Source organism: Gekko japonicus, unplaced genomic scaffold (assembly GCF_001447785.1).
Source record: "Gekko japonicus isolate JY-2015 unplaced genomic scaffold, Gekko_japonicus_V1.1 scaffold2580, whole genome shotgun sequence".
Lineage (NCBI taxonomy): Eukaryota > Metazoa > Chordata > Lepidosauria > Squamata > Gekkonidae > Gekko > Gekko japonicus.
Window position 1 is genome coordinate 116,234 of NW_015169257.1, and position 19,929 is coordinate 136,162.

General features: G+C 46.5%; 1 protein-coding gene across 1 annotated transcript in view; it reads left to right on the top strand.

Annotated features, from left to right (window-relative positions):
- The window catches only part of LOC107114910 (cytochrome P450 2J2-like), a 37,155-nt gene extending 32,863 nt beyond the window's left edge, over positions 1-4,292 (top strand). Inside the window, exon 9 of the mRNA XM_015416516.1 lies at positions 4,102-4,292. Coding sequence (XP_015272002.1) covers positions 4,102-4,292 — 191 coding nt within the window. The remainder of the gene's footprint in view (positions 1-4,101) is intronic.
- Positions 4,293-19,929: the final 15,637 nt, after the last annotated feature.

The window sequence follows — 19,929 nt, forward strand, 5'->3', positions numbered from 1 at the left end:
CCTCCCTCCCTCCCTCCCTCCCTTCCTTCCTTCCTTCCTTCCTTCCTTCCTTCCTTCCTTCCTTCCTTCCTTCTTTCCTTCCTTCCGTTTTTCTGTCTGTCTGTCTTTTGCCAGTGAATCGTAGTGGCTAGAGTGTCAGAGTAAGATCTGGGATGCCTAGGTTTGAACCCCCACTCTCCCCTGAAAGCTTTCTACGTGACTTTGGGCCATTCACCTACTTTTAGCCTACCCATCCTCATAGGGCTGTTGTGAGGATGAAATGTAGGAGAGGAGAACACTCTAAGCTGCTTTAGGTCCCCATTGGGGAGAAGGGGGCATGCGTAGAAATGAAGTATACGAAATAATACATTTTATGTAACATCACAGAGGTATTATACAGAGTCAGGCCAAGTGTATTAGTAAAGCTGGTTTTGATGGAGCTCTGAACCTCGATGGCCCTGTCTAGCCCGATCTCTTCGGATTTCAGAAGCTAAGCCCTAGTTAGGACCTGGCTGGGAGACCACCAAGGAAGCCCAGGGTTGCGAGGCAGAGGCAGGCAATGGCAAACCACCTCTGAATGTCTCTGGCCTTGAAAACCCCTATGGGATTGCCTTAAGTTGGCTCTGACCACCACCTGCCCTTACCTAGATGGCCCTGGCTAGTCCGATCTCATCAGATCTCAGAGGCTAAGCAGGGTCAGCCCTGGTTAGTATGTGGATGGGACACCACAGAGGAAGTCCAGGGTTGCTTTGCAGAGACAAGCAATGGCAAAACCACCTCTGTCTGTCTCTTGCCTTGAATACCTTTACGCAGGGGTCGTTTCGTAGAAAAAGAGGTGCAGGAGCTTATTAGCATGACTCATTAGCATAACTTATTTGCATATGCCACACCCCCTGACATCACCGGAAGAAGTGTGTCAGAAGGCAACACCCACCGCTCAGGCTCCACTGGACTGTTTTGGATTGCTAGCTACTGGGGGGGGGATGCGCAGATCTGTCCTCACAGAGGAGGGAGAGCTTGTACTTGAATAAAACTTGGTCTTAAAGGTGCCACTGGACTGTTTTGGATTGCTAGGTATGGGGGAGAGGACACGCAGATCTGCATTCACAGAGGAGGGAGAGCTTGTACCTGAAGGTGGGCCGGGGGGGCTCTGCAACTTACCTGGCTGCTTCTTGCTCCTTGCGGCCCGACTGAGAACTGCAGGGAGCAGGGGGCGGGGCTTGTTGCATGTGCCTGCCCCCTGGGCTCCTTACTGCCGGAGCTCCACTCCTGTGCGCTCCCGCAGGAAATGACCCCTGCCTTTATGGGGTCACCATAAGTTGGCTTTCACTTGCCAGCCCTTTCCACCACAATCTTGTTGGAAACTCAGCAGTGTTTGGGCAGAAATCTTCCTCAGCTGTTTGACCTCAGATCCCAGGACTGGAGATACCATCTGCAGAATGCATGGCCTTCTCCATGGAAAGCCTCTGCTTTACCATGGAGTGATGGCTCCTTCCATGTAGCTCTGTGCTGAAGCAAGATGGCATCACCAGGGTTTCACTGAACTGGGCTCTCTCCGGTGCTAGAGATCAGACCGGCCCCATGCCTTCCCTACTGTTGAGCTGAATGCTCTGCTTTTTTTCCTTTGCATGGCTTGATAACAGTACACTCCCTGCCTCTTAGGACACAGCAGCAGGCGTAGAAGCAAAATCAATCCATCAATAAAACCCAGTTCTCTAGCTAAGTAACAGGTGGGAATCTTCCCCTAGCAGTTTTGCAAAAGAACCCAGACAATAATGCTCCGGCATCATCTCTTCATTTGCCAATCTTTCTTCATTACTTATTTAATGATTTTTGTTATCTGCAGTATCGCCAGACTATGCATTTCATGTTATTGTTCACGTGTGAGGGTCGCTGTTAAGCTAGTTAGCACCGATTGACGTTGCACGGGCAATGAAGCTGGGGTGGACTTCACCGTTCAGTCATCTCCATTCTAAGCCCAGATCTAGTAAAGGTAAAGGTAAAGGTTCCCTTGCTCGAAAGCCAGTCGAATCCAACTCTAGAGTTGCAGTGCTCATCTCCGTTTCAAAGCCGAAGAGCCAGCGCTGTCTGAAGATGTTTCCGTGGCCATGTGGCCGGCATGACTAAACACCAAGGCGCACGGAACGCTGTTCCCTTCCCACGGAAGTGGTACCTATTTATCTACTTGCAATTTCTTGCTTTCGAACTGCTAGGTTGGCAGGAGCTGGAACTAGAGATGGGAGCGCACTCCGTCATGCGGCACACTCGGGTCTCGAACTGCTGAACTATTCCTTCCTTCCACTGCCTGCAGTTCAGCATCTTAACCAGTTGAGCCACCGCAGCCCAGATCTACTTTTCCTAAAATACTAAATTACATCATTGTGGAGCTACTGAACAAATGGTCAGATGTATAGAGAGAAATGGTCTATGCACATTATAGTCTCAATCTCATGAAGCTGTCAAGTCTCAAGATACCCAACATGGGGCTGTAATCATCAGTTAATGGGGGACCCTGACCGAAATCAGTGCCTAGCAAGGTGCCAATCCGGCAATCAAAAGGGGTTATGGTAGGGCTGCCAACCTCCACGTGGTGGCTGGTGATCTCCTGGGATTGCACCTAATCCCCAGGCGACAGAGATCAGTTCACCTGGAGAAAATGGCCACTTCGGAAGGTGGACTCTATGGTATTATACACCACAAGAAGCGGGGACCTGCGATACTCGTGGGGGGAGGAGAAGGAGCTCCACGTGGAGGAGGAGGAGGAGGAAGCAGCCACAGATGAGCCTTCTCCCCTTCTCCCCCGCCCCCGGCACCGACGGTGAGGCTCAGGCCCATCAATACTTCTCCCCCACCTCCACACCGACAATGAGGCCCAGGCTCGCCCTAACCCCCCAGCGCTGATGGCGAGGCCCGTGTGGCTCCCAGCTGCCAGGCCCACCAATCCTCCCCTTCCCCCTTGCACTGACGGCGAGGCCTGGGCCCACCAATTCTCCCCCAACCCCCCGCACTGATGGCGAGGCCCACACGGCTCCCAGCTGCTGGGCCCACCAACCCTTCTCCCCCAGACCCTCCAACCCTTCTCCCACTCCCCACTCCCTCCCCCCCAGTGGCAGTGAGGCCTGAGCGGCTCACAGCCACCGGCCTACCAAGCTTTCTCCCATCCCCCTCTGCAGTAGCAAGGCCTGAGCGGCTCACAGCCACCGGCCCATCAAGCCTTCTCTCCCCCCCCCCGTGGCAGCCACAGCGAGACAGTTGCCAGGGCATTCTCTGTGCATGCGCAGGGAACGCTCTTTTACTTTTGGGGGGATTTAAATATCCCCCATATAGTTTTTTAAAAACTTTTCAGATTTTTCTGCACACCTGGGGACTGCCTCAAGTGTGCAAGAAAATCTCTCTGCCCCCCCATGTGCCCCCAATGTGCGGATTTAGGTATCCGCACTCAGGAGGCGTCTTGGCTATTAGATATATAGCTGGAAGTGCCTCCCCACTCCTCAGCCTTCCCCCCAAATATTTAGGTATTTCCCAACTTAGAACTGGCCACCCTGAGTTATAGAAAGAGCAGTTAGTTGTACTAATGCAGGGGTGTCAGACATAAGACCCAGGGGCAACTGGTGCAAGGGAGAGAACAGGAGACTGCTGGGGGGGAGTGGGCGGAGCCACTCCAATTGTGGCTTCAGCATGGCGGAACAACCTCATCTGCTGCAGTCTGCCCAATGCTGCACCAGTGGCTCTCTAGCCCGCCCATACGGGGGTTTTTTTTTGCACCCCCCTCTGAGCCCATGAGGCCTTACAGTGAGGACACACCAACTCAGACCTTACCGGCTGCCGTCCTTTATACAGTTTCTGTCTCCGGTACCTGGCACTATGTTTTACGGCACACATGGCCTGGCCCAACAAAGTGACATTTGTGCCAGATCCGGCCCTCATAACGAATGAGTTCGACACCTCTGTACTAATGGAAATTGCTGCTGGGCCACTCGGAGAAGAGGAAACAGGATTCCGTTTATAAGCCCCCCATGCCCTTCTCCAAGTCTCAACTGGCTGTTGGTCAGGGAAATAGGTGGTGGAGAGTACAGACAGTAGATACAACTCATTTGCTGCTTTTCTGTATTCCCTTCGAAGGGGCCCGTGTGTGTGTGGGGGAGCAGCTGGCAAGTATCGAAATCTTCATCATCTTCACCAGGATGCTGAGGGCATTCACCTTGCAGGCACCAGAAGGGGTGAAAAGAATCAGTGAAGAACCCATAGTACGATTGACTACCCCTCCCTGTCCTTATAAAATCTGTGCTATTCCCCGCAACAATGGATCATAAGCCATAAATGTATCTATTTTGTTCCTATCCCTTTGATGTTCATTCATTGTAATGTGAACTAACATCGTGCTAACTCTGGCCGAAGCCTGTTCATTCTGTCTTTTGCTTTCTCCATTTGATTAGAGCTGTTTAGAGAAGGAGTTCAGACATGTGCATGCACACTTTTTAGCATATCTGAAGATGTGTGCAGATACCTGAAGAAGTGTGCATGCACACAAAACCCTGTTGGTCTTAAAGGTGCCACTGGACTCAAACTTTGTTCTATTGCTTCAGACTAACACAGCTATACCCACCTGAATCTATATCTATTGATATTCTTCTTTGTTCCTTGTCCCGCTCCAAGGCTGGGCTGTTCTTAGTTTCTGGACTTCTTATTTGGCATGTGAAAAGTATGCAGACGGAGAGTGATTACAGCTCAGCATACCTTTATTTAGTACAGAACAAAGACAACTGACCGGCTTGCAGGTCGGTTTATATTCATTCAGAAAACCTGCCACCAAGCTCACCTCAACACACACCCCACTCCCGATAGGCTATTTACAGTAACCGAGAGACCCATTGGCCTCCCGGCTTGGGGACCTAGCCCTTTCATTGGGCCGTCTAGGATCCTTCGGACCCATTGTCTTTAGACTTGAAGCTATTGAGGAAATGTGCCTGGCCAGCCCGGGCAAGTCCGGGCATGTCAGGCTGAATACATTACAGCATGTTTAGCTGAGAGACAAGCTAGTCCTGTTTCTGGCCTGCAGAAGCATATTCTGTGATCTTTTAAGTCAAGATTAGCAGCCATTTCCCTATATTCCTGGTGTAAGCAAAGCCCAAGGAAGGGGCTCTTTGCCTAGTGTGGCTTGTGCCAATGAATCACATCAAAGGCTGGGATGCAGGTAGCGAAAGGAGAAAGGAACTTTATTGAATAAAGGGAACACCCTCAGCTCCATGTTAAGCCGAAGAGTTCATCTGAGCCACTATACATGTCTTTTTATAACCTTTGACAATCCTCCCCTTATGACATTGACCAGGCATGCTCAGTTCAGTTTCCTTTGTTTAAAATCTGGAGCATGTGTGGATGAACGCCCATGTACAAAACAAGTTGTCAGCACCTTGCTAAATTTGGCTTCTGATAAAATGTTATAAACTGATGTTTCAAAGTCTTGTTCCCAGACATTCAGATGTCATTTCGGCTGCAGTCAGACAGGCAGTTCATCCGCGTCCCATGCGGTTCCCCAGTTGTCGAGCTCCCATTCTCATCCATCTCCCAAATGGATTAAACAGACACCAGGGAAAGTTCGATGTTGACAGGAGCATTCTGCAGTCCCGGACGTGTGATTGCTGCCTTGTGCGGCCAAGCCATTTGGGAAACCTTGGGCTTCTGGTTCATGGCTGCCTTTTTTTTGCTGCAAAGTGAGTGAGGTGCGCATAAGCATCTATGTGTGCCCTTCTTGAGAGTCCCTGCCAACTGGAAGACAAAGGTGGCCAAGTGTGGATGGTCGTCAACAGGGTATTCGCGTGCTTCAGCCAGTTACCGGGGGATGTGCGATCAACATTGCCTAGAATGAGGAACAGTGGAGTAAAGTTGCAGCATGTTCAGAGTGTGACTCTGGGTGATGTCATTGTGCTGCGCACGATGGCACAAATGGAGTTCTTTGGAGCAGGGCTCCCCACTGGTGGGTGGGCAGTGGCAGGTTGGCCCCCCCGAAAATGGGTAAACCCCCACCTCTGTCACGGGACTGTCAACCCTAGACCAAAGTACAATAGCCTCAGTGTAGTCATTTTAGCTTCTAGGGAGAGCTCAGATTTGAGAACCCACTAATTTGTCTTTCTGGCAGTCTGCAGTATCCATAAAACTCTCCTCCTACACCACATTTCAAAGAAATTTACTTTCTTCTTGTCATGAATATGGCCAGTATAGAGTAGGCCTAAGGCCTAAAATATGTTATAGCTAAGAGGAGGAGGAAGAGGAGGGGATTGGATTTTTACTCCGCCCTTCACTCAGAGTCTCAGAGCCGCTTACAAGCTCCTTTCCCTCCCCACAACAGACACCCTGTGAGGTAGGTGGGGCTGAGAGAGATCTTTCGGGAACTGTCCTTGAGAGAACAGCTCTGACAGAACTATGGCTTGCCCAAGGTCATCCAGCAGCTGCAAATGGAGGAGTGGGGAATCAAACCTGGTTCTCCCACATTAGAATCCATGCATCTAACCGCTACACCAAACTGGTTAGTGCACTGGAATTGCTTTGAAAGTGACTAATTCAGTCCATGTGAAAGCACATAAAGTCAGTACAATATCTCAACATTGTATAAATCTCTCTTCCCTCCAGCCATGTAGCTAACATATTGTCTGTTAGTTTCTAAATAAAGTACTTGGCTTAAGCAGGTCTTGTGACTGATCATGTGACTGATGCTGGTGTACACAGTTCTGGTAACCCTGAACTATGGTGTGATCCCCAGTGTTGGGGCCTTTCTTCTCAGTGCATGCCAGTGCATTTTCCTCTAGGTTCAAGGAACAGTACCCCTGTATGTACAGCATAACCCTTACAAACAGTCCTGGTGTTTGCAGTTACACAGCTTTCTGGGTGACGCTTCTATCCTAGATCCCTTCCAGTCCAGCTTTTGCCCTGGGCACGGGACAGAGACGGCACTGGTCACCCTCACAGATGACCTCCAGGGCGGATCGGCAGTGCTATTGTTGTTAGATCTGTCGGCCGCGTTTGACACTGTTGAGAAAGAGACTGATATTTTCTGTTTGTGAATCTATATCTGCTGACACACACACTATATGAACTGTGCACACACATGTATACCCGTAGGCATGGGGAAAGCTGCTTGCATTACCTATTGTGAGAGATTTCACATAGAGGACACTTGCCTGCATTTTATGTTAATGAGGTCTGCACACACATTCAGCTCAGAGTTTTATGGGAAAGAGAAGCACATTTTAGCCATTGTTAGCAGAAATGACAACTAAGGAGAAGTAACCCCACCAATGCTGAAGGACTCGATGTCACGCAGTATATGGATCTATCTGCATCTGAATTGCCATTTCCTGTTGGAAGGTGCCTTGATTGCCTGGGAAAGCCAAGATCTATCTGCATATCAAGGAAGGTCCAGGATGCCAGGACTTCACACCTGATCAGATGGCTTTCCATGAGTTAGAGTTTAGAGTTTCAAATATTGTCCACACCCCTAAGGTACCTGCCCCTTTCTGCATGCACCAATGAGTGTAACTATGGGATGGACTTGTAGATAGGTGGGTCTCCAGCTTGGCAAGGTTGCCACCCACCTGGAGATTCAACTATAAAAAGCAAAGACCATGCGTTAGGTCTTTGCTAGCCGCATTCCCTTTCATCATCCTCTGTCTTCTTTCATCCCTTAAAGCCCAGCTTACTATCAAACAATCCTTTGTCTATTTCTGATCTCTTGGACTGCAGCCAAAGAGATCCACACTAGCTGGCTGGTTCTAGTTGTGTGATTTAGCAAATGCCCTAGGTCTTAATTTCTTGCCCTTCCATTCTTCATTGCAACAGACAAGACTTCAAGAAAGATAAGTATTAAACCGTAAACCTACCTATCTCTTAAGTAAATGGGACTATTTTATGTACTTCTATAACTCTAAAGGAACTTGAGTGTATGTGTGTATGATTCTGTTTTCGTGTGTATGTGATTTCGATACTCATCAGTAAAGACAAATTGTTTGGAATTCACCAGTCTTGTCTCCATCACTGGGACTCTGTAGGGTAGACAGAACCTCCATAAACTTTGGCAAGAACTCATGTTAAATTTAGTTTGCCATCAGCTGTACATAAAGCAGTTTGGCTAACAACACGGTCAACCAACAGCTATTGATCTACCGCCTCGCCAACATTGGAATCCAGGGACTAGCCTTACAGTGGCTTGCTTCCTTTCTCCAAGGTTGGGGACAAAGAGTGGCACTGGGGAATCAGCTGTCCCGGAGGCACCCACTGGAATGTGGAGTGCCACAAGGGGTGGTATTGTCTCCAATGCTTTTTAACTCCATGAAATTGCTGAGCGGTCGGGTTAGAACGGATAAAAGGAAGTACTTCTTCAACCAAAGAGTGATTAACACTTGGAATTCACTGCCACAGGAGGTGGCGGCGGCTACAAGCATGGACGGCTTCAAAAGGGAATTAGATAAGCATATGGAGCAGAGGTCCATCAGTGGCTATTAGCCACAAGGTATAGATAGGGATTCTGGGGTAAGTGATGCTTTGTCATCTTGGTGCTTGGGGGGGGGGGGTCAGCAGTGGGATGGCTTCTAATGTCCTGGCCCCACTGGTGGACCTCCTGATGGCACTGGTATTTCTGGCCACTGTGTGATACAGAGTGTTGGACTGGATGGGCCTTTGGCCTGATCCAACATTGGCATCTCTTATGTTCTTATGTTCTTATGTTAACATCTATATACGCCCTCTTGCCCAGATTGCCTGGAGGTATGGCTTGGGTTGTCATCAGTATGCGGATGACACCCAGCTTTATCTGTTGTTGGACGGCCAGTCTGACTCCAAACCGGAAGTCCAAGATCAGGCATTGCAGGCTATGGCTGGTTGGCTTAGACTGAGCCGGATGAAATTGAATCAGATGAAGACGGAGGTCCTGTGCCTGAGTTGCGGCAATCCAGGGGTAGGGACTCCACTCCCGACCTTCAATAGAGAGCCACTGGTGCCAGCGCCAGAGGTTAGGAGCTTGGGGGTGCTCCTGGATGCCTCACTAACAATAGAGGCCCAGCTTGCAGCCACTGCCAAGTCAGTCTTTTACCACCTTCAGCTGATAAGGCAGTTGGCTCCCTTCCTTGAACATGACTTGGCAACAGTCCATGCGATGGTCACCTCGAGACTGGATTACTGTAATGCCCTCTACATGGGGCTGCCCTTGTCGCAAACTCAGAAGCTGCAGCTGGTGCAAAACGCTGCAGCCAGGCTGGTGATGGGATTCCCAATACGGGAGCACATCCAGGCCAGATTAGTAACAACTAGGGCCAGGGCTTTTTCGGTGGCGGCTTCACTCTGGTGGAATGAGCTCCCAGAGGAGATCAGGGCCCTGCTGGACCTTTTACAGTTCTGCAGGGCCTGCAAGACAGAGCTCTTCCGCCAGGCTTTTGGAGCCGCCACCACTGTTGCCATCATCACCACCACCACCACCACCAATAACAACTGATAGTTATGGTGGAAGCCCTGAGCAGTAGGTCCCTGAGACTATTGCCCGGTCCATCCCCCTTTCCTCTGGAATGGAAGTGGACCAATAGAACTACTGAATATTGGAATTCTAGCACTTTTATACTGTTGATTTTAACATGACTCATTTAAATTGGTATCAATTGTGATGAATGTGTTTTACGTATTATGAAATTTTATCTTGTTGGAAAGCTGCCCTAAGCCAGCCTAGGCTGGAATGGGCGGGATAAAAAGCAATATATATATTTAAATATATATTTTTAAAAAGGTGTCCATGGAATTTGGAAGGGCTGCCTATATTCTTGCATTCTTGCTCATCTATCTCGTATTCATGTATCCCATACTAATTTCTGTAGTCACATATCACTCTTAGGTTTTCCTATTTCCTTTCTTTTTTTATCATCTGTTCATATATTACACACTTGGTCATCATGCTTTTGTAGTACGTTCTGCCTAGTACCTCAATAAACTGCTTAATTTGTACCAAATAAATTCTGGCGTTTGTGTCTTTCTATTAGCAACACTCCTTAGTAGGGGACATTGAATAGCTACTTTGCTATAAGACAAATGATGTAATCTTTTAAGATAATATCAGCAAAATCAGTCCCAATGACCCCAGTATTTCTCATTTAGCAACACTACATAAGCCAGTTTGCTCCTGCTTTTGTGCTAGGTAAAGGTACAAGGGTAAACTGAAATAGACCTCTTAGGCTGCAATCATATGCACAATTAGCCCTGACATAGGTGCGAATGCTGGGAGGATTTAAAGGGCGCGATCAGACACGACCACCTGTGAAGCATTCCGCAGCCGTCAGCAACCCGTGTCGCTCCACCGCAGAAGCGGAGTAAACAGGCAGTGGGGAAAGTCTGGTAGCAAACGGGTTGCTACGGACCATGTACGGACTTTCCCCTGTCTGATTGCTCCAGCACGCTCTCATGGCATCGAGATGGTCTGATCAGGCCATTTCGACTCTGTGCCGTCCCTCCCCCCCTTCTCAGTATGCGCATAATTGCACACTCCATAGGGAGCCCTCAATACGGAGGTGCAATCCATTGATTCCTTGTTTAAGAGCATTGGAAACTAATGGCAAAAAAAACCCCGGCTCACCTGTGGTTGCGTCTGATCATGCAGTGGCGAGCTATGCCCGCAGCTCCAAAGGACTGCGTGATCATGCAAATGCAGGTCAAATTCCTCCGGAGGGAATAGCCTCCCCCCCCATTTTATCTGGTGTATGTGACTGCAACCTTAGTGATTTACTTACTAAAGATTTATTGTGACATGAAATGTTTGTGAACTAGAGCCCATTTTATCAGATGCAAGAAGATGTGTGGGCGGATGTGCATAAACATACAATTACAAAATTAGCCCCATGGTTATAGAGAGTGATACAGAGAGGCATGGGCTGTGCAAATGGAGCAGATGAGGAAGGTATTTTTGGCAGGCGCAGCTTGTCTGGAAAGAGAGGAGAGCTGTGTTCCTGGTTCTTTGACACAATTCTAATAGTTTCTATAGATACAAGGGGCCTGCCCCTGATTGCTCCATCCGCAATATTTAACAGTAGTTCGATTATTGAATGATCAGTTCCTCCTCCTGCCAGAAGAGCTGCAGCAATACCTGATGGAGCAACGGCAAAATTAGATTTATAACAAACATCATTCCCTGACTTTCTCCACGATGGGTGTGGTTGCCAATCTCCAGGTGGAGCCTGGAGACCTCCCAGAATGATAACTGATCTGCAGACAGCAGAGGAAATTGATGCTTTAGACGGTGAATTCTATGGCATTATACCCTGCCAAGGTCCCTCTCCTCCCCAACTCCACCCGCAAAATCTCCAGCAATTTCCCAACCCAAAGCTGTCAACCTTGATAATAGGGACCGAAAGCCACTTACATTCTTCTCCTATTTTATTCTCACAACAAATTGTGAGGTAGGTCTGTGTTATCTACAACAGAGGCAAGATTAAAATATTTTCGGGGTCCTCGCCTGTGTATACAGAAGTCCAATTCCACCCCGAGGATTTCCCCAGAAATATAGGGAGACAAGACTAGTATCTTAAAATCAAGTTGTTCTTTTTACTGAATAATATTTGGTTCACATACAAACAAAAACAGAATCTCACACGCAATCACACAAGATCCTCAGGGTTACAGGAATAGAAAATAATCACTTTTACAATAAGTGGATGGGGAGGGAAACAGCAAATACTTATCTGATCCGAAGCTTGATCTTCCCAATGAAGAATACAGGAGTAAAGACAGAATAACTAAAGGAATTCTAATTCACACAGTTGGAACCTGCCAACACGTGTGGATCTCTTGACTGCAGTCCAAAAGATCGAGTAAGAACAAAGGATTACTTATATAGCAAGACTGTGAGTAAATAGCTAAGGAGAGAAGATGGCTAGCAGGGTACAAACCATTGAAACTCGCTTTTTATAGGGGGGGTCCTTGGGGGCTGGCATCTGTGCCATCCTCGTTGGTCCCCCCTACCTGTGGTCCGTCCCAAGAACCAACTCTATTGGCTATACTTAGTGATGCCTCTAACTAGAAGGAGTGGGCAATATTGAAATCTAAACCTTTAACTCAAGGAATGCATCTGGTCCAGGTGTGAAGTTGGATACCCAGGGCAACCATTGAAGTGTAGATGACTCTTGCTTGGTCCCAAGCAATAAAGTGCCCAGTTGTCAGGAAACTGTCCCTTTGGATGCAAACCAGATATCGGGACTACGGTTTACTAACAGTTCATCAGTGGTGGTTGTAACCATAAAAGTTGTTGTTTTGTGCTTTCCACAATGGTGACGCAGCCTTCTTCCTCAGGCTGGGCTGTGAGAGTGCAAATCCCATTAGCATAAAATGCAGGCAAGGTCCCTTCCAGGTGAAGCAATAATGCAAACAGCTTTCCCTCGGCCTGTGGGTGTTAGTAGGCACAGTCCATGGATGTGTGAGTGCACATCAGTAAATACAAAAATACATAAAAGCAAATAATAAGTTCATCTCCCAACAGTCTGGCTGGCACTGTGTCTCCGAGTAACCTTCTATGACAGATTGGGTATCTGAGGTGTGGTCAGATGACAAGCATGGCATGCTCGGATCACACTGTAACTTAACTCCAGTGTTCCTTGTGCCAGGGAAAGTCAATCACACATCCCCTGGTACCTGGCGGAGGTGCGTGAGTACCCTGTTGCCGGCTGGCCGGACTCGGCCACCTTTGTTCCCGAAGGGAGTCCCATGCCTGCATGCACAGCAGCATAGTCTTCCGGTTGGCAGGGACTCCAAAACTGGGAACGCATAGACGCTTATGTGTGCCTCGCTTAATTTGGGAAAAAATGACAGCAATGAACCAGAAGCTCTAGGCTTCTCAAATGGCTTAGAACAATCACATTCTCAAATGGCAAGGAACAATCGCATGTCTGGGATTGCGGTGTACTCCCGTTAACATCAGGCTTTCCCCACTATCTGTTTACTCTGTTTCGGAGACGGAGTAGAATGGGAGCCTGACGACCGGGGAACGGCAGCCAGACGTCACAGTCTGATCGTCCCCTTTTAATCTGCAAGGGAACTGTGAGGGACGCGGATGTAACTGCCCGTCTGACCACAGCCTGAGTATTAGAGACATATAACAGGTTGCTTAAAAGAAACTTCCTTTTTTTAAAAAAAAGTTTATTTATTAAGTTTTATTTATTTAATTTATTTATATTTATAGATTTGATTTATACCCCACCCTCCCCGCTGCGCGGGCTCAGGGCGGCTTACAATCAGGCATAGGCCTGTAACAAATATAAAACATTTTAAAAACCATTTAAAATCTCTACAATACAATAGCATTATTGTTAACAAAAGTGATCTGATCTTCCACAAGATGGCATATTGCAACTGCTCTGCCAACTCAGCGTCGTCTGTTCCGGGAAACACTGGTGTTCTCTCTTCCAGGGCCAGGTTATGATGGTAATGATGGTAGTGGCGGGTCCTGCTCATATGCCTGGTGGAAGAGTACAGGCCCTGCGGAACTGTGCAAGGTCCGGCAGGGCCCGGATCTTTTCTGGGAGCTCATTCCACCAGGTAGGAGCTGCCACCGAAAAAGCCCTGGCCCTGGTAGCGGCCAGCCTGACCTCGTTCGGGCCTGGCATCGCCAGGAGGTGTTGGGTCCCCAACCGTAGTGCTTGCAGGGGAACATATGGGGAAAGGCGGTCCCTTAGTTACGCTGGACCCAGACCATATAGAGTTGATACTATACAGCCACAATCGTGGCTATACTATACAGCCACAATCGTTTTATGCTTTTACAATCATGTTTTGGAGGTCTTATACACAGTGATTTCCCCCCACCATCCATACACTCTTAACCATTTATTTTGAAATATTGCTTCTCCTTTCCTGCGTAATAACATTGTTAATTTATCTAGTTCAGCTACATCTAGCAACTTTTTTACTATTTCTTTTCTTGAGGGTAGTTTATCTGTTTTCCAGTATTTTGCTACCATAATTCTTGAGGATGTTAATATATATGTTAATAAGTATTTATCATTTTTATCAAAGTTATCCAGGATAATATTTAACAAGTATATTTCTGGTACCAGATTTAAATTCACTTTCATTATTTCATAAATCCTTTGTTGAACCATTTTCCAAATTTTTTGCATATTACCACAATTCCACCACATATGCATAAATGTCCCTACATTGTTCTTACATTTCCAACAATTCTTTGATAATTTTGGGGCACATTTTGCAATTCTATCTGGTGTCCAATACCAACGATGGTACATTTTATATATGTTTTCTTTATATACTGTTGATCCTAAAAATTTAGTTGTCTTCCACATTTTATCCCAGTCGTCAAATTCTATTGTGTAGCCCATGTCCCTCATCCATGCTAGCATGTTAGGTTTAATCGCCTCATCTTCCATGAATCTCTCTAGGAAAAATTTATATAGTTTTTGTATTAGTTTATCACTTGACGACAGCCATATCTTGTCTAATTCATTATTTTCCTTGAAAAATCCCATAGCTTTATCTTTATTGTAAATGAAAGTTAATTGTGCCGACTCCCACATATGTTATTATCTTCTCTTTTGTCAATAGTCAATAGTGTTGGCTTTATAAACGCCCACTTGGATTCTCAGAGCGGCTTACAAACTCCTTTCCCTTCCCCTCCCCACAACAGACACCCTGTGAGGTGGGTGGGACTGAGAGAACTCTGAGACAATCTGCTCTTTTTCAAGGACAGCTGTGCCAGAGCTTGTGGCTGACCCAAGGTCACATCAGCAGGTGCAAGTGGAGGAGTGGGGAATCAAACCCGGTTCTCCCAGATTAGAGGCCGCGCACTTAACCACTACACCAAACTGGCAGTTTTGATACACAAATCTGTGCCTGCGTGCTCCCGTGCCAAATTGGAAACACACAGTCGGAGTCAAATGAGTTAGATGACTACCTGTTTAATGCATTGAAAACAGGGTATACAAGGCTGAATGCCTTAGCAACTCTGCAATTGCAAAACTGTATTCTGCCATAATCAGGAAGGGTTGAAGGTCTTATACCCCAAATGACGTCACATATAGTTTACACATTAAAGAATTTCTAATTGGTACCAAGCTGTTAACATCACACAAGCATCATTTGACTTTAAACCTTACTATTTGTGTGCCCTTTATTGTCAGTGTTTACATTTGCTTATCTGCTCTTCAGAGCAATGGGAACATTAGGGAACACTGAGGACCTTTCTGACCTTAGTGAAGCTAGTCCCTCTTTCCTTTGTTTCTGGGGAGCTGGGTGATAAGGGTTCTGATTCACATTCCGCTTTGCTCTTGATGTCCTTGCAATTTCTTAAATACACATTCCATTCTTATTGCATCCTAATTCTATCCCCAGAGGCCTCTAATAATGCTTTTCCTTAACATATAACTTTGTATACAAAAGGTACAGTTATAAAATATATTCTCGTATAAGCGTCTCTAATCAAAAGATTCTAGGTTACATGCCAAGATCTGGATCTATTATAATTAGACTGTTGAAGGCACAGTGACAGCCGTCAATATGTAAACATGTCAGAGGAAATGTCAGACCCCCACATTTGGAAATCACATTCATTTCTCCCTTGTCCTACAGTTTCATAGCTAACTATGCAATGATCCAGGAAGGTCAAAGAGGCAGGACCTTTGCAAGATTGTGGAGCTCTCAACCCTTAGAATCCTGAGTAGGGTTACAAACCTCCAAATGGGACCTGGAGATCTTTAAGGATTACAACTCATCTCCAGACTAGAGATGTAAAATTTCTGGAAATTTTGAAGCTCGGAAAAAAACCCGGGTTTTTTTCGGAAAAAAACTGAAATTTTCGGAAAAATTGAAAAAATGCTACATTAGCATTTCTTTTGTATTTTCTAGATTGAAAGTCATTCTGTTACTTTAGGAACATAAAATATGACTATGGACATTTTTACTTGGCATGAAATTATCACAACTAGCATATTAAAAATATAGTGTATCCAAACAATTATTACAAACAGAATACTCACCCACATGCAAAAACAAAACTGAAACTTTTTTATTTTCTTCTGACAATCGCACCTCCTAAAGGAAGAAATGCTGTATATAAGAAATTATTTTGAAAATATTTGAACACCTTTTCTTAAAATATTTTATTCATCATGTTAAAATAAAACGTTCCATAATCAATTTTTTTCCTTTTCTTTTTTCAATTTTTCCAATTTTTCGGAAAAAAAACAAAAAGACTTCAGGAAAAAAAATGGTTTCCCCCCGAATTTTTCCGGTTTTTTCCCGGGCCTTCACATCTCTACTCCAGACGACTGAGATCAGTTCCCCCGACAAATATGGAGGATGGTCTCTACACTATTATGCCCTGCTGAGATCCCTCCCCTCCCCAAACCCTGCCTCCTCCAGGCTTTGCCCCCAAATCTTCAGGAATTGTCCACAATGGGGTTGCAACCCTACTCCTGAGAAGTAGGAGGGAGGAGGGAGGGCAAGGCAAAGAAATGCCTTTGGAGACCTCAAGTCACAGCGAGACATCATCAAGACAGGCAGAGAAAAAAGAAAAGGTTACTGATTTGTATTCACAGAGTTCAAGAAACAATCCAATCCATGCTTTGGAGTTTACGTTCAATGAATTTACTGCAACAGGATTGTGCAAAAAGACAATAGCTGACTGCAGGCCACGACTATAACAGGGAGGCCTTCAGAGCACAAGCACAAACACATGCTAACACACAACTGAGAGAGAAACAACAAGCGGTAGGCTGAACTGCAAGAGAAAAACATTCAATAAACCCTAAACACTAGAGAATGCTCCACACCTCCCCCTAGGGTACAAGTAGGGTTGCCAGAACTGGGTTTCCCCCGATTTCAGGAGCTCTAATCTGCCGCTGGCCAGCAAACTGGTGGGAGAAGCCCCACCCCCTATAAGTTGAACCACAACCTCTACAAGTCTCTGTTGGGAGAAAACAAGCCAGTGGCTGTGATCACATGCACAATGAGCAACTACATTGCTACGACTCCCTCCTACACATCTGTATAGATAAGCATTTCGGCGCAAAGCAGAAAAAGCACAGAATGGAAGGCAGTAGCAATTAACCAGACACAGACCGAGCTCCCATGGCAGCGTAGCTGACATACTGCCCTCTCTAAAATCAGCTTCTCCCGACCATTCCGGGAGGTCTCCCAGTTATTCTGGGAAGTCGCGATGGAACTGTCGCAACAGTCCAGGGGCCGGAATATCCCCTACTTCCACCCATTCGAGGTGCTGGGGTCCAAAATCTACCCACTCAACCAAATACATAAACTTTCCCCGTTTGATCTTAGAGTCCAGAATCTTAGATATCTCATAATGCTCCTCGCCCTCAATCATGATAGGAGGGGGCACCGGTTTCGATGGACGCCAGGGGCTGGGACCCGAATCTCTCTTCAGGAGGCTGAAATGAAATACAGAATGCAATTTTCTCAAATTTTTGGGCAAGTCCAAATCTACAGCAACATCATTGATGACCCTTTTAACCTTAAACGACCCAATGTATTTCCAACCCAATTTCCGACTTGGCCGTAACATTTTGATATTATTAGTAGAAACATACACAGAGTCACCAGGCTGCAGAGCCCAACCCTCCACCCTTCTCTTATCAGACTGCACTTTATACGCTTCTTTGGCAGCTGTCAAAGTCTTACACAAAAGAGGCAAAGAGTCCCGCAATTGTTTACACCATTGAGCAGCATCCCCCGGCCCCATGTCCGTATCCCCTTCCAGAAATGGGACAGGCGGGCTGTCATAACCATACAGCGCCTTAAACGGGGACATCCCCGTGGAAGAATGACATGTATTATTATAACAGAATTCGGCTAGAGGCAACAAGTCATTCCAATTGTCCTGTTGATAGTTGGCAAAACAACGCAGATATTGTTCCAAAGTTTGATTAACTCTTTCTGTCTGGCCGTCGGTTTACGGATGGTAAGCGCTGCTAAGGCCTCGTTCCACTCCCATCAGTTTCATCAGCTCCCCCCAGAACCAGGAGACGAACTGGGTCTACAGCAGTGGAAGTTTAGATAGTTTAGATAGATTACCAGGAAGAAACTGATGACTAATCTACACTCCTGTCAGAACTCATCCCTTTCGTAGGGGAATTCCATACAAGTCAGGACTTTCAAACCAGTCTACGATTCAGGCTGATTCTGCACCCATCTGTTTCCTCACAGTCTTTCCACAGCCAGGTCCAGAGCCAGTTTGGTGTCGTGGTGAAGTGCACAGACTCTAATCTGGGAGAACCGGGTTTGATTCCCCACTCCTCCACTTGCACCTGGCTGGATGACCTTGGGGAAGCCATAATTCTGGCACAGCTGTTCTTGAAAAAGAGCCGTTTCTGTCAGAGCTCTCTCAGCCGGGGAGGGGAAGGGAAAGGAGTTTGTAAGCCACTCTGAGACACCTTTGGGTAGTGAAGGGCAGGGTATAAATCCAATCTCCTCCTCCTCTTCTTCTTCTCTCAGAGCTCTCTCAGCCCCACCTGCCTCACAGGGTGTCTGTTGTGGGGAGGGGAAGGGAAAGGAGTCTGTAAGCCACTCTGAGACTCCTTTGGGTAGTGAAGGGCGGGGTGTAAGTGCCATCTCTTCTTCTTCTACTTCTAGCCCCCCTCTACACTGCATGCTGCTTTCACTTTCTTTGTTCATTGGGTTTTATGGTACCTTCTGCATAGATTTATGGCCATTCAAGGGTGACTTCACAGTCAGTACAGTATTGCCCCAGAGTACTTGAATGTGGTTTTGAGAGGCACCTTTTCCTTCCTCCACTTCCGATTCGAAGGGAACAATAAGAAGCCAACTTTGCACGGCTTCATTGATCTCCATAACCTTGCAGGCCTCCTTGTTTGCTGAGTCACCCTTCTCTCCAATTAAAAAGGCATAGGATGGTAACAAAAGAAAGAAAACAGGTAAGGTCATCAAGGCTACCAAGTCCTTTGATAAAAAACTTAAAAGAACTTAGAAGAACAACTTTGAGTAACATCAAAACATGTTAAAAGCAATTTAAAATATCTTTAAACACTTAGCATTTCAGGAGACAAGGGAACAGCCGTCAGTACAGCGTTGCCCTGGGGTATCTGAATGTGGCTTTGAGCCGCACCTTTTCCTTCCTCCACTTCCAATTTGAGAGAAACCATAAGGAGACTTGATGCGGCTTCACTGATCTCCATCAGTTCCCCCACCCCTATTTCCCCCTCAGTTTTTATCACCTTGCCAAGAATTACTTGGCTCAGGTGGCTAATGGCCACTGAGGCAAGTACTGACACAGGTAAATCTGCATACCAGATTGAATGAAAACAGATATTCGGGTGAGGCAAGGGGGACCAGGTCGAGTGCTGAGGAAATGTGGAATAAATACAAAAAAGGGAAAGGGTCCAAGTTGTATGCTGCCTTCCTGGATCTGAAGAGTGCTTTTGATACTGTTTCAAGGGAGCTTCTATGGAAGAAGTTAAGGCTGTGGGGAATTGAAATGAGATTGCTCCTGTTGATTAAGAAATTATATACAGATACCACTTGTCAAGTAAGAGGCTCTAGGGATGGTGATTTAACCCCGAAAATTTCCATCAAGATAGGGGTTAAGCAGGGTTGTGTATTGGCTCCCCTCCTTTTTAATCTTTTCTTAAATGATTTGGCCACGGGGTTAGAGAGGATTGATGGTCACAGCCCAATTATGAGCTCGCGACCGGTGCCCCTGCTATTGTTTGCAGACAATGCTGTAGTTCTTTCCAGGTCTGAAGTAGGGATAAAGAGGCTGTTGGCACATTTTATAGAATATTGTGAGCTGAACGGATTATCTGTGAATTTTGACAAAACTAAAATAATGGTGTTCGGAGATTCCTGGAAACCCATCAACTGGCGTGTTAAGGGTAAAACCATTGAACAGGTGAAGTGTTTTAAATATTTGGGAATTAACTTTCATCATAGTGCAAGGTGGGT